The 13,348-nt window shown below is 34.7% G+C and overlaps 3 protein-coding genes and 1 long non-coding RNA gene across 5 annotated transcripts in view; 3 read left to right on the top strand and 1 right to left on the bottom strand.

Annotated features, from left to right (window-relative positions):
- The window catches only part of LOC111481937 (polygalacturonase At1g48100-like), a 3,636-nt gene extending 2,022 nt beyond the window's left edge, over positions 1 to 1,614 (top strand). The window contains exons 6-7 of the mRNA XM_023127553.1: positions 384 to 574; positions 790 to 1,614. Coding sequence (XP_022983321.1) covers positions 384 to 574; positions 790 to 1,164 — 566 coding nt within the window. The 3' untranslated portion in view covers positions 1,165 to 1,614. The remainder of the gene's footprint in view (positions 1 to 383; positions 575 to 789) is intronic.
- Positions 1,615 to 2,301: 687 nt separating this feature from the next.
- On the top strand, positions 2,302 to 6,720 carry LOC111481855 (ADP-ribosylation factor 1-like). The gene is made up of 7 exons (XM_023127431.1): positions 2,302 to 2,384; positions 2,912 to 3,092; positions 4,130 to 4,200; positions 4,793 to 4,912; positions 5,181 to 5,299; positions 5,562 to 5,643; positions 6,492 to 6,720. The coding sequence occupies exons 2-7, from the start codon at positions 2,945 to 2,947 to the stop codon at positions 6,495 to 6,497; spliced, it is 546 nt and encodes a 181-aa protein (XP_022983199.1). The 5' UTR covers positions 2,302 to 2,384; positions 2,912 to 2,944; the 3' UTR covers positions 6,498 to 6,720.
- Positions 6,721 to 7,784: 1,064 nt separating this feature from the next.
- Positions 7,785 to 12,733, top strand: LOC111481854 (ADP-ribosylation factor 1-like). Of its 2 annotated transcripts, none has more exons than XM_023127430.1 (7): positions 7,785 to 7,906; positions 8,373 to 8,548; positions 9,324 to 9,394; positions 10,796 to 10,915; positions 11,755 to 11,873; positions 12,184 to 12,265; positions 12,461 to 12,733. In XM_023127430.1, the coding sequence occupies exons 2-7, from the start codon at positions 8,401 to 8,403 to the stop codon at positions 12,464 to 12,466; spliced, it is 546 nt and encodes a 181-aa protein (XP_022983198.1). In that variant the 5' UTR covers positions 7,785 to 7,906; positions 8,373 to 8,400; the 3' UTR covers positions 12,467 to 12,733. The 2 variants fall into 2 exon arrangements, with proteins under 2 accessions (XP_022983198.1, XP_022983197.1); XM_023127429.1 differs by having other exon boundaries at positions 7,861 to 8,019.
- LOC111481856 lies at positions 8,372 to 8,757 on the bottom strand. Its single transcript, XR_002718116.1, has 2 exons — positions 8,634 to 8,757; positions 8,372 to 8,582 (listed from the first exon to the last, which is right to left on the bottom strand). It is a non-coding gene; the product is annotated as an uncharacterized LOC111481856 (long non-coding RNA).
- Positions 12,734 to 13,348: the final 615 nt, after the last annotated feature.

Genomic DNA, 13,348 nt, shown 5'->3' with positions numbered 1-13,348 from the left:
AATTCCCAATTTTGAGTATTATCTGCAAAAAAAAAAAAAAAAAAAAAAAAAAAAAAAAAAAAGGATTGCTTTAGCATGAGAGTTTTTACTTTAAAAAGGTAATCCAATTGGTTGAAAGTCAGAAAGTTGATCCTTATTTGCCAAACAGTAATTTTGAAGGAAGTTGAACTTCAGTTGTTTTGAAAAAGCAACTCATCCAGGAACAATTAACCGAGTATGTAATCACTAAAAAACAAACAGCAGCCTTTAAACTCAACTTCCCAGTAGAACCTTATTCCCTAAAGAACTATGCTGATGTGACAAAGGAAAGAAATTCTTCCAGCAATGGAATTTAAATATCAGTAGCATTATGGAACTTATATAACTACACAATTGAACTACAGGAGATGATTGTATATCCATACAAACGGGAAGCTCAGCTGTATACATACACAATGTCAACTGTGGACCAGGCCACGGAATTAGCATCGGAGGACTAGGACGTGATCAAACAAAAGCATGTGTTTCCAATGTTACAGTCCGTGACGTCAAACTGCAGAATACAATGAATGGGGTCAGAATAAAAACATGGCAGGTATATAAAACCTTACCCCTCTATATTTTCTCCAGCATGGTAATAAATGTATGAGAGTAAAAACAGGGGAAAAAGGCATCAACAAACCCTTCTTTATTTAAACATAGTTTTCCCTGTTGTTTGTTAAAAAACTCCCTTTCTCAAACAAAACATAATTTCTTGCTGAAAGTAATTTTCAACAGCTAACAAAGGGCCATTTGACTTTCCCATTGCAGGGGGGTTCAGGTTTAGTACAGGGAATACTGTTCTCAAACATTCAAGTTTCAGACGTTAAAACTCCAATAATGATAGACCAATACTACTGCGATGGGGGTAGCTGCCATAACGGATCTTCTGCAGTAGCAATTTCAGGGGTAAACTACGTAAACATAAGAGGAACATACACTTCAACGCCAGTCCATTTAGCTTGCAGTGACAGCCTTCCATGCACAGGTGTGACATTAGACACCATTCAGCTTGAGGGGAGTGGCCGCTCCAACGAACCATTCTGTTGGAAGGCATATGGTGAACTGAAAACCTCCACTGTCCCTGCCATTGAATGCTTGCAGTCTGGAAATCCAGGGAAAGCTCAGTCTCACAATTCTTGCTAAGCTCAGCAGCTAAAGATTAAATAGATTACAGAAAAGAAAAATTCACATCGTAAACTGCTTAGAAACAGAAGAAAAAACTATGGTATACTGCTTAGAAAAGAATTGCTATATGCTGCAAAAAGGGGTCCTATAGATAGAGATATTCAGTCACTGATGAAGAGTTGGGAGAGAATTTTACGCGGTGTAGGCTGCTTGGATATAGTAAGATTAATTTAGATACGATATTGTTTGCTACAGAAATGGTCCTTGCTCATGATTCATCATTCATGCATAGTAAGATAAATTTATACTTTTATAAACCACCTGAGTAAAAATTCCACGAATTCAAAATTCCACACTTCTTCGTGAAATGATTAGCACAGAAATCACCTAATTACCAGATTATCGTCAAATAAAACGAAAAAAATGACACGAACAACTGATAAAAACTTATATATTACATCGAACCTTTCGTCCATGGCTTCTACAGATTATCACCAAGTGGATCAAATCGCTTATTGTTCGCTCTGATGACTAGCTCCGAATATTCCATAATGGCGGCCACAAATATCAAAATCAACAGCTTAAAACTAACATTACTATTATGCAATCAATATGAGCTAAAAGTAAGAAGACAAGAAACAGTATTACGAGTTGCAATATGAAATTCAAGGACTAAGTTTACGGTACGTCGTCTAGTAATAGTTTGACGGAGAAGAGCTGAAAACCTTGCTCGTGGAGGAAAAACAGCTCAGCCGGCGGACATGGAGTGGGAAGGAAAGTCCACGGCGTTGGAAGAGGAATTAAATCTGAAGATCATAGCCGCTAAACATGGCGGATACGGCCATGGATGACAGAGAAGAGGCAGAGCTTTCAAGATTTCAAGACTCTCTCATTTTGTTTATGTAATTTTTAAATTATGTATATTTATTCAATTACAAATTATAAATCTAAAATAGAAATTTAAAAAATATTTAATAACCATTTAAAATTAATTATCCTATTAAATTTAATTAGAAAAAATTACGATGGGTACATTTTGGAAGGCAGTTATGGAAGAAATAGGGGATGTTTAAAACGGCGTCGTTTCCATGTTCCCTTCTCTCCACGTTGGAGCGTATTTTCGCTCTACATGCAAAATTTGATAAATAAATCTGAAGCCATTAAGAAAGGAAACTACGGAACTGGGAAGCTCTCTCTCGCATCCATTTCTACTCTCAGATTTCTCACGAATTCGAGCGGTAATCAATTTTCATATCCATCGCTTTTCGTTTTCCATTTCTCCAGATCGGTCTCGCATGATCTCTGGAAGATCTTTTGTTGATCTGAAGTTGTAGATTTACGAATTCATTTTTCTGGTAGATTGCGAATAGTTTTCGTAACATTAGAATAATTGTTCGTTTTTGTGGATTTTCGATTTACTTTTACGTGATTTGTGAAGATATTTCACACTTCTCGATGTTTGGATATGTTTTGTTGGATGCCGAATCGATGTCATGTCTGTCGTATTGGGAATCACAGTGTATTTTGAATTACAATTGCATGGTTTAGATGTCATTAGAGGTTCGGCTGCGGCAAAGTGTTTTGGAGATTTTAATTTATTCGGTTGTTCGTTGCGGTTTTCTTTTTTTTCTGTCGCTTCTTCTTTGTAGGATGTTGTTTTGATTCATGATAATTCATTGGGTGTTCGTAGCTGGAGATCTATTTGTTTCGTATCCTGACAGTTCTAAATGCTTGATTTCTGATTTTAAGTTATCTTGCCTGCCAGTGCCGTGATTGTTGCCCTTAGAGGGAAGCGGAAATGGGGTTGGCCTTTTCGAAGCTCTTTGGTAGGCTTTTTTCCAAGAAAGAGATGCGCATTTTGATGGTTGGTCTTGATGCTGCTGGTAAGACCACGATCTTGTACAAGCTGAAGCTAGGAGAAATTGTGACCACCATTCCCACCATCGGTGAGTCTTTATACTATAAATTACAGTTTATATGGAACTTTGGGGATTGAGAACTCAGCTGCAGAATCATCTGCCTTAATGGTTTATTGAATCCTAAGAGAACGAGAGCTATGGCAATTAACTCTTTAACGGCTGTCATTTCGAACCAGCAGCATTAGTCTTGCACAGAGGGTTCCAAATTCCCATTGCCGAGAATCTTCGATTACAGAACTATTGCCGACACTGGTCATAATACCACAAATCCAGTGTTTTCTCTGCCAGCTAGTGGCAAAATTGACGCTAAAAACTTTAGATTCATCCAACCATCTACATCTAATCTTAGACAAAAAAACAGGTAAATAAAAGGAAGATCACCCTGCATCAAGTAGGAAAAGTAACATATTTAGGACTGGAGATTTATATGTTAGTGTCTGTTTCAATTTGCAAAGAGAGAATTATTGAACTATGACATAACTTTATGCAATTCCCGTCCCAAAGGTAAAATTCTATGATCCTCACCCTGCAATTGATGAACTAAAAAAATTAACTTGATGTAGTTCTATGGCCTAAGTGAAATTATTTCTCAAGTCAAGAAATTTAATTAGGAGTTTAATTAGAGATTCTTTAGTTCAGATAACCTGGATGCTGAAGGTTCAAACCTAAGTTCATCCGTGTGGGACAAATATCTCACGAATTTTGTACCCTTAACATTCCTAATTATCAAAGGTTTTAGGGTCTGTTACTGGTCTGCAATTTTCAAGCTCATTGAGGTCAACAAATGAGATTAAATACTCTGGTTTTATATGGTTGTTGTGGATCATAGTATCTTTTGAATTCTCACTTTTGGGTTTCATAAGCATACATGGATTTTCAGGCATTGAATAAATGGTGTTGTTTGTGATATATTTATGCCTCTGCCCTATCTAATTTTAGTCCAACCCATGTCTTCCTTCAGAGCATTATAATTGTTTTTTAATGTTTAACAATTGACATTGTAGGATTTTATTAAAATCCATCTCAGGGAAGTTGTAGACGTAAGACTCAATTATTTTCTGCAGGATTTAATGTGGAGACTGTAGAATACAAGAACATCAGCTTTACAGTTTGGGATGTTGGTGGTCAGGACAAGGTATGCATCTCCCTCTTCCTGTATGTGTGTGAAAGAAGCGAGACTGATCCTGCTTTTCACTATATTTAAGAGACGAACAGTTCATTTATTTTGAATTTAATATTAATAAAGAATTTCACTGTTTTAGTTATTTTTTCTCCTAATACGCTCATAAAGTGGTTGTTGCCTTCGTAAGTTGTTATTTTTAGTTTCTTATTCTAATGTTAATTTAAAGCAGAAAATGCCTATTTACAAGATTCGAGGGTTGAAGCATTTCATTTGTTGTTTGATATGTGAAACTCCGTAACATAAAATCATAATAAATTTGAATGAGCAGTTACCAATTATTGATTCTAATTTGAAATACTGCAGCATGTTGATCTTTTTCTCTTTATTCATTCATAAAATATATTTTTGTATTATCAAGCATAAATACTTACATTTTCTAGGATGAGAATTGTGCATGAACATAACTGGATAGTCGCTGGGGCATTTAAAGTTTTTTTCTTATGTTTTATATGTTCATACGTTCTTTAAGTTAAAAAATAATGAAGAAACTGTTTTGAACTATTATGTTTAAATGAATTTTGACTGATGTGGTTTCGTTTGGAAGATCCGTCCTCTTTGGAGGCATTACTTCCAGAATACACAGGGCCTTATTTTTGTTGTGGATAGCAATGATAGGGACCGAGCCGTAGAGGCAAGAGATGAGTTGCACAGAATGTTGAATGAGGTATGTTTGTAGCTGTTTTTATCTTTTCACCCTGCATCCTTGCTGCTGTATTTTATTTTCTTCTAGTATTCAATTGGTACATTTTGTGGTTTCACATAAAATGCTGAATCGGGTTTCATTCATGTAAGACCACAACTTGAAGGTTAATGTATATGTTAACTAAAATTAGACAATAAGATTAATACCGTTCTGTTTTCCTGAATCATTTAGTATTTTCTTCCATTATGATTGTAGCCTGATGGGGGTATTTTACATTTAATGGTTGCAGGATGAGCTTAGAAATGCTGTTTTGCTTGTATTTGCTAACAAGCAAGATCTTCCTAATGCCATGAATGCTGCAGAAATAACTGACAAACTCGGTCTTCACTCCCTTCGCCAGCGCCACTGGTAAATAACTTTCTTTTTCTCACCATATGATGTCCTCATCGACTTGTCACCTAGAACATTAAGTGGAAGCAATTGCTGAATCGTGATCTAATTATACTCTTTCATTTGTCAATTAATTGGACTGCTTACTATACTCCCGCATTAGTGAGTTTGAACCAGACAGAAGAAAGTTGAAAAAGAATATTTTCAAGTTTTTTTTTTTTTAAGTTGCTAGTGAGATGATAATGTTTAAGCGACTTATTTTACACATTATCCATTCCAGGTACATCCAGAGCACCTGCGCGACATCTGGAGAGGGCCTGTACGAAGGTTTGGACTGGCTTTCCAACAACATCGTCAGCAAGGTAAATGCACCTTCCCATTTGATCCCAATCTTAACTTAATAGGAATTCCTTTTTGCTGGTGAGTTCTGAATTTCTGTGCTTTGTTTCAAAATTTATTCACTTTTTTACTTTGTATTCTACTTCGGTCCCCCCAACTTCCAAACTTTTCTGTTTTTATCCTGAAAAATTGCACGATAGCTATTGAAGTCCTTGCTTTTAACTTTTCATGGACTAGTTAATAGAAATCTTGATTCAGTTTTGTAATCTGACGCCTAATTCATACATATAGCTTCAAATATTTGTCAATTACCTCGAAAATTAACAAAACACGCCCTTTTTTACTACTGACTTCTAAATTTCTGTGCATGGTTCCAAAAATTTTCTTCCATCTTCTAACTTTTAAACTCGTTCTATTCTAGTATGCCCTGTTTCATAACCGAGTTTTCTGCTTCTAAGAAATGTGCCTACTCGATTTCTATAGTATGTTTACACTATTTTTACAGTCAAAATTCTAGAGACAAAACCAGATCTTTTAAAAACAGTCTCAAAATTTTCATTCTAATTCCAAAAAAATTGCATATAGAATATTTTAGTCGTTCATCGGTTATTTATTAGAGTTCTCGATCCAATTTCGTAACTTCCTGCATGTAGCTTTAAATACTTGTCTACATAAACAAAATATATGTGACACTAGTTTCTATTAAACAAATTTTCTAAACTTAACTATAAGGATTGATGTTCTTTTTCTTGTCAGAATACTTGGATTAATGCAAAATTAGGTATTAAAACAGAAGAACTTGAAAGTTTGTATTAACAAAAGTAAGATTTAAACTTTGTTATTGAGTCATTTGCTCTCCCTTTCTCCTCAGGCTTGAGAGGCGGTTAATGATTTGGTTGCTCAGGACTATGTTCAGAGTCCATTCTGGAATGGATAGTTTTGTTTTTCTGTTTTCAGTGGTTATTGTTATAAATAGGGAAGGAAGGTTCCGCCATACACATGCTTACTCGGGATACTTTGAGCCACACTCTTGGCTTTTAAAGCTTCATTCTTTTATTACTTTTCATTTAATTCCAATTTCAATATTTTTGTCTGATCAATGTTCTTGTGGCACAAGAAGGTATATTTTTGGCATCTTGAGCATATACTTATACCATGACAACCTTGTTGTTCCACCGGACGTGGGAAATATCTCACAAATGGGAGATGATTGATTTTGTTAGCTTAAGTTTTTAAATTTTATTTACGGCAATTTCATTTTAAATTATGCGTTTTGGTCTCTATAACACGTTTTTTTAAATTAATTTTGTTTAAAATTTTTTAAATAGGAGTTGAACTTGATTTTTTTGAAAATTAATTTTGTTATATTGTTTTTTTTTAATTCAATTACAAATAATTTATTGGGCTGGAAATTTTAAATCTTTGTAGGTGGCGAAAGTATTTAGTGAGCATTGAAAAATTACTCTTTGTAGAACTTTTGTTGAAGATTTTTGAGACTAAAAGTTTTGTATTTAGTTCATACCAGTAACGTTTATACATTAAATTTATTAAGGTTTTTTTTTTTTTTTTTGTGAAAATTATTAATAAGATTCAATATTACCTAAATTACTGACCCAATTGAAGGCTATAAATCGAAATTGTTAATTGTTTTTAATTTTTGATGGAATTATTAAGCATCTAGAATTAAATTGTTATAAACTTAAAAGCATACCCACCCACTTATTACATACTATATACAAAATTATTAGTTCAAAGTTCTATTCATAATTAGGGGTGTTCATATGATCTGAGAATCTGACCAACCCAAATTATCTAATCCAAACCATAAATGTTGAACTGAGTTAGATTTTGTTTGGTTTGAGTTTGATTTAATTTTCTAAAAATAAAAAATTCTTGATTTGGGGTTTTATACCCAACCTAATTTTAAGATTATTATAAAAATTAAAAATGTTTGAAGTTTGCCATCCCACTTCTTTGCAAAATATTTGATATTTTAGTTTTTATTAAACGTGGTTATTAATGTGATGGTAGGTTCTTGGTACCATTAAGTTCATTCACTCTGCGGCATGCCACTTGTCACAATCTCAAAAGTCAACGTTCAGTCGTACGGCTGGATGAACAAAGTTGGCTTAGAAGATAGGTTCAGTTGTAGTCGAGTGTTTTTGTTCATTCAGCAAAAGTATTTAAAAAAAAAAAAAAAAAAAAAAAAGAAAAAGAAAAGAAAAGGTACGATCTCGTGACCCCTTTCCCTTCCGATCTGTCTCCTGAAGTCCCCAAAATCGAGAGGTAAACTCTACTTTGCCTCCATTTTTCTTCAACTTTCAAATTCCATTCTGCAGGACTTCTCTTCCAGATCTCAACTGATCTTTAACACACGGATTCATTTTATTCGTTTTCTGGTACATCGCGAAATCTTTTTTTATCTTCCTAGTAGTTTAAATATATATATATATCTGTATTGGTTTTCATATCTGCTATAGTGGAAATTACCCTTGATCGGTTTGGATCTTCTCATTGCTGATTTGGATGTCATCAGAGAGGACAAAGTGTTAAGGGAAAATGAACTTTTATGATGATTATTTGTGGTTCTGCTATTTGCGTGTTCTCTTTAGGTCGCAATCTTCTATTTATGATTTATGATAATCGTTAGGAGTTTGCCTTGGAAGATCTCTTAAATCCATGTCAAGACAAGTTGAAAACTAATTTATCATGTTCATTTTCTAATTTTGAATGTTATTGCTCGCGAGTCCAGTGATTGTTGCCCATAGAGGGAAGCAGAAATGGGGCTGACCTTCACGAAGCTCTTCAGCAGCCTCTTTTCTAAGAAAGAGATGCGCATTTTGATGGTGGGTCTTGATGCTGCTGGTAAAACCACGATCTTATACAAGTTAAAGCTCGGAGAAATTGTTACCACCATCCCCACTATCGGTGAGTCTTCATAAAGCGCAGATTTAATTGCAACCTTTTTGAATTTCTCTCTGAGTCCTTGGAATTGTTGTTGAGAATTTTGAACCGAGAGAGGATTTAAGTGGGAAAATTAGATGAAACGGAATGCATCAATGTTTTAACAACCTCGTTTGGAGAATAGAGCCCATTCTTGAATTCCTCTAACTTTCTAGGAGCTATTGAGGTTTGTTTTTTTTGAGGTAACCCCACCGCTGCTTCATCCTTTTGTTGCTTGCCAGCGGAGTAATGTTTTAATCCGAGCTTGAAAGTCCTTCTGACCTTTTTGATCCGTCCTCGGGGGAGCTATGATATTATCCTTGCTTTTGCTGCTGAGCTCCTATCTCCCTTTCCATTTTTCTTGAAAGCTTAAGTATTTCCAAGATTGAGCTGTAGTTTGATAATGTGTCCTGTGTATCCAACCAATGACCTAAGGCGATAACCTTGATCCGCATCGTCGTTACCTATAAAGCCAATTGAAAAGAACTTCTGTTCAATTCCGCATTTAACACTTGATAGAGTAAATAATTTGAAATAACCCAATAGCTTTTTAACTGCCATAGTTTAGATCACCGAGAGCCAGGGAGAGAGTGTGAGCATTTTCTTTTTTGCGTAGTTTCACTTGCAGTAGTCCCTCTCCCCTCTTTATAGTTTAAGTGACGATTTTCTTCAAAGCATTGCAGTTGTTGCATAAGAATTCTCACCAGACCATTGCATAAATTTCACAAATATACACACGTTAATTGACGCTTTTCTTCAGGATTTAATGTGGAGACTGTAGAGTACAAGAACATCAGCTTTACCGTTTGGGATGTTGGTGGTCAGGACAAGGTATGAATACCTCTCTGTCTCCCCCCTTCCCTTCTACGTTTGAGGCTTAAAGGAAAATAGTTCATTTATTTTGAAATATACACATGGTTCATTAATTGCTACATCGAAAGTTTCTTGTTTTTTTGGGGTAATCTGGAGTTTGTGAAGCACAAAAACTTTAGTTTAGGTTAATGTACATGTTTGTCTCGTTTCAGATACTCCAGTACTTTTGATATGTTGGACATACACTAAATACATGTTTTACACCAGTTGAACAAATTGAATATGAGTTTGAAACTTGAGGAGCGCATATACAATCAGCACAATAAAAGCATGTTGAAAACTCTTTTGACGAGTTGACAATTATTAGATCCTTGAACCAAAGTACTCGAACTTTTATTTATTTATTTCATCTCACTTAAGTGATGGGCATAAATGGAAATATAAGACAAAAACTGTAAATTTTGAGACGTACAAATAAAGTTAGAAGTATTATAGACTTAATTTCTTTTTTGTTTTGTATTTTTATAATTATAATTATCTGTTTTTGTTAAGATGTTAAATCATTTAGAAAATTGAAGTTGGTTTTGATGTATCTTGAATATCTATCTTGACATAAGATATAATATCATATGTAAGTATCATAAACTAAAACAAAATTTTAGCATTAGAATCGTTTAAATGCATAGAAATAATTTATATTTTTAAAACACATATTATAATAATGTACGCCTTGCCATGTCTATGTCTTATAATCTTAGAAAATAATCTGTCATCGTGCGTATGTTGTGTCTTTGTCTCGTATCTATGTTTGTGCTTAGCATAAATCAGATTAATTTTTTTTTTTTATCAATTTTTAAAAAACGGTAAAGTGACTCAAATTTCAAAATTTAAAGGGCTTATACGTTTTAGTTATTAAATTTGGATGCAGAAAATATTTCTTGGTTGAACTTTGAGAAGACATTCCGCCACAATATTATTTATAATTTATTTTATTTGATTCTTGTATATCTCATTCTTGTGAACAGAAGAGGAGGATTGGTATTCATGTAACATCCCAGAGTTTGCACTCTCTCCATTTTTTGCAATTTTTTTTTTATCCTTTATAACACGAATCTTGTCTAAAGTGACGGTAAAATATGCATTTCTCCCCTACGAAATGGATACACAGTATGGTTAATGTTCTTATTCTATTTACTAGACGTTAAATGATACACTTTTTGCAATGTCGGAAATAAGATATGCATATATGTGCAGGATATAAAGAATTATGCATCAAGATAAATGAATGCGAGCTTTAAGTAATCAGGCATCAGTTTAGGCCTTTGCTTGTGCCTCTTATGTTCGTGAGAAAAAAAAAAGTTGTCCAGAATTGTTGTGATTCTTAAATTTTGACTGTGATTTTTTTTTTTTTTTGAAAAGATCCGTCCACTTTGGAGGCACTATTTCCAGAATACTCAAGGCCTTATTTTTGTTGTGGATAGCAATGATAGGGACCGAGCTGTTGAGGCAAGAGATGAGTTGCACAGGATGTTGAATGAGGCACGTTAATACCTGTTTATATCTTTCCACTCTACATGTTATTATTGCATTATTTAATTTCTATTTATGATTCACTCGAACTTTGATATTCTTTTGCTGTTTGCACTTTGTTTTTACTATATCCTTTTTCGTGAGTACCTTTGTTTTAGTTTATAGTTTTTGTGACTTTCTCTCACGGGGTAGTGAATAGCGTAGCAGGCTTAGCTCATATGAATATGTTTATTATAGTTTCGTGATAAGATCTTCAATATAGTTTCAAGCTTCCAAACAAAATAGTTTTGTGCATGGGTATCATAAATGTATCAAAATTCAACACAGTTTGAGAGTGCGGCGGGGCAAGGTTGGGGTTGTACTTGTCGTGGCAGTGATTTCTGCAGCTACTGCGGCAGTGGGATTAGTGGTTGGAGTAGAAGCACTGGACTGGCCAAGGGTAGCGGAGGTTGCACTTGCAACCAGTGGATACTCTGTTGCTAAGTTAGGGTGAGAAAGGAAAGACTGGCTGGCACCGATATTTTGGAGGCTCAATGATCTTGGAGTGAGATTTTTTTTTTCTATATATGCATTGAGATACAATCTGAGAGAGCCAGGATAAGGCTGTGTAAACAGAAGCAATGAAGAGACAGGAGAAACGGTGGGCCAGTATATGAAGCTTAATATGTCTACAATGAAAGGGAGTGCAGAGTTACCATTAATTATGAACTACAATGTAAAGATTAATGTATATGTTGCCTAAAATTAGACGTTAAAATTAACATCATTCGGTTTTCCAGTATCATTGGCATTTTCAGCCATTTATGAGTACAGCCTGATGGAAGTATTACGCATTCTAATGGTTGCAGGATGAGCTTAGAGATGCTGTTTTGCTTGTATTTGCTAACAAGCAAGATCTTCCAAATGCCATGAATGCTGCAGAAATAACGGACAAGCTTGGTCTTCACTCTCTTCGTCAACGCCACTGGTAAATTACTTGCTTTAGTCTCCTGTGGGACATCTTCATTGATCAGATCTGGTGAACAGTATTTCTTTTGTTAACACCTGTAACATTAAGCGAAAGCGTTTTTGAATGATGGTCTAAATTGAAGTTTATTGATACATTTTCCCTAGTCATTTACACAACTATTATTATCCTGAAGTTGGAAAGAAATGATAAAAATGTTGCTCCAACTCTTTCCAGATACTGAAGAAAGTTGAGATAAATGTCTTTTTGTTTGATCAGAGTCGCTTGGGCTACGATTAGTGTACTCAGTCTACCTTGTGTTATGTTCCAGGTACATTCAGAGCACATGTGCGACATCGGGAGAGGGCCTGTACGAAGGTCTCGACTGGCTTTCCAACAACATTGCTAGCAAGGTAACCACTTCTTGAATTAAATCCAAAAGTAATTTTTTTGCGGGTTCTGAGTTTCTTTGCATGAGCTTATACTTCCTTCACCTATTTTTCTTTTCATTCTAATCAAACGTAACAAACACAAAGGATTTCTGGGGTGTGCATGTATATTTGGTTTGTTTTCCTTCTTTTAACTTGTGAAACCCCTGCACTCTTCAGGCTTGAAGCGGTAAATGATTTTGATGGTTGTTCAGGCATTTGTTCAGAGTTTTTGTTACTCTGGGACGGATAGTTTCATTTGATTTCAGTGATTATCTTAGTTGGGAAACATTTGGCTATACCTTAAGATGTACTCCAAGTTTTAATGGCTGATTTAAGCGCGTATAGACTCCTTAGCTCCTAGAAGTCCATTATTGTACTGTTTTCCAGTTAATACCAACTCCTATTTTTATCCGTTCAATTTGATTTTGAACTGCTATGTTTGGTGTGCCACATGAAACATTATTTGGTTGTCTGGAAAGATCAAATTCCCCTTAGAAAGGATTTCCGTCCCCTTTTGTGAACCTGAAACGTTTAGATCACTCAATAACCCATGTGGTTAGAGGGAAAGACTCCTTGAACTGGTGGAGATCTGTTTTTAAGTCTTGTACTTCAAAAAATTGTTGAGTTTCAAATATCTTCAAATATCTATGCACCTAACCTAGGGAAAAGCCTTTGATTTGACATAGAGACGTCTAAGGGTAGTCTTTGAAGTATACGAAGGATTAGTTAAGGAGAAATTCTGCAAGGGATGTTCTTACCATGAAAACATTACCCAGAGGTTATATAAAATGACAGTTATTCCTTTAGTCTTACTCCTTTACTTTAACTTCAAGCAAGTCAGATTTTGTGTTTTCTTTTAGTTATGGGATGGTTTGAATTTTGTGTTTGCTTTTATCTTAAGAAATATGGTTTAGTAATGCTCATGCAATGGAAGATGGGTGATGACTTCCTCTTGAGAAGTGATTGAAAGTGAAAAAAATGTTGCTTGAAGACAACAGGTTGGCAAGTTTAGACATTTTCGTTGAGACCAATCAAATCTCTCTCTTTTTTTTTTTTTTTTTTTTT

The sequence above is a fragment of the Cucurbita maxima genome, unplaced genomic scaffold (genome assembly GCF_002738345.1).
Source record: "Cucurbita maxima cultivar Rimu unplaced genomic scaffold, Cmax_1.0 Cma_Scf00007, whole genome shotgun sequence".
NCBI classification, from domain to species: Eukaryota; Viridiplantae; Streptophyta; class Magnoliopsida; order Cucurbitales; family Cucurbitaceae; genus Cucurbita; species Cucurbita maxima.
Note: the sequence above shows the minus strand (reverse complement) of the source record. Positions and strands in the feature narration are given on the sequence as shown.

Coding starts and splice junctions, on each gene's coding strand:
- LOC111481855 (XM_023127431.1), top strand. CDS start 2,945: ATGGGGTTGGCCTTTTCGAAGCTCTTTGGTAGGCTTTTTTCCAAGAAA. Junction 4,913..5,180: donor TGCACAGAATGTTGAATGAG/GTATGTTTGTAG, acceptor TAATGGTTGCAG/GATGAGCTTAGAAATGCTGT. Junction 5,300..5,561: donor TCCCTTCGCCAGCGCCACTG/GTAAATAACTTT, acceptor TATCCATTCCAG/GTACATCCAGAGCACCTGCG.
- LOC111481854 (XM_023127430.1), top strand. CDS start 8,401: ATGGGGCTGACCTTCACGAAGCTCTTCAGCAGCCTCTTTTCTAAGAAA. Junction 9,395..10,795: donor ATGTTGGTGGTCAGGACAAG/GTATGAATACCT, acceptor TTTTTTGAAAAG/ATCCGTCCACTTTGGAGGCA. Junction 11,874..12,183: donor TCTCTTCGTCAACGCCACTG/GTAAATTACTTG, acceptor GTTATGTTCCAG/GTACATTCAGAGCACATGTG.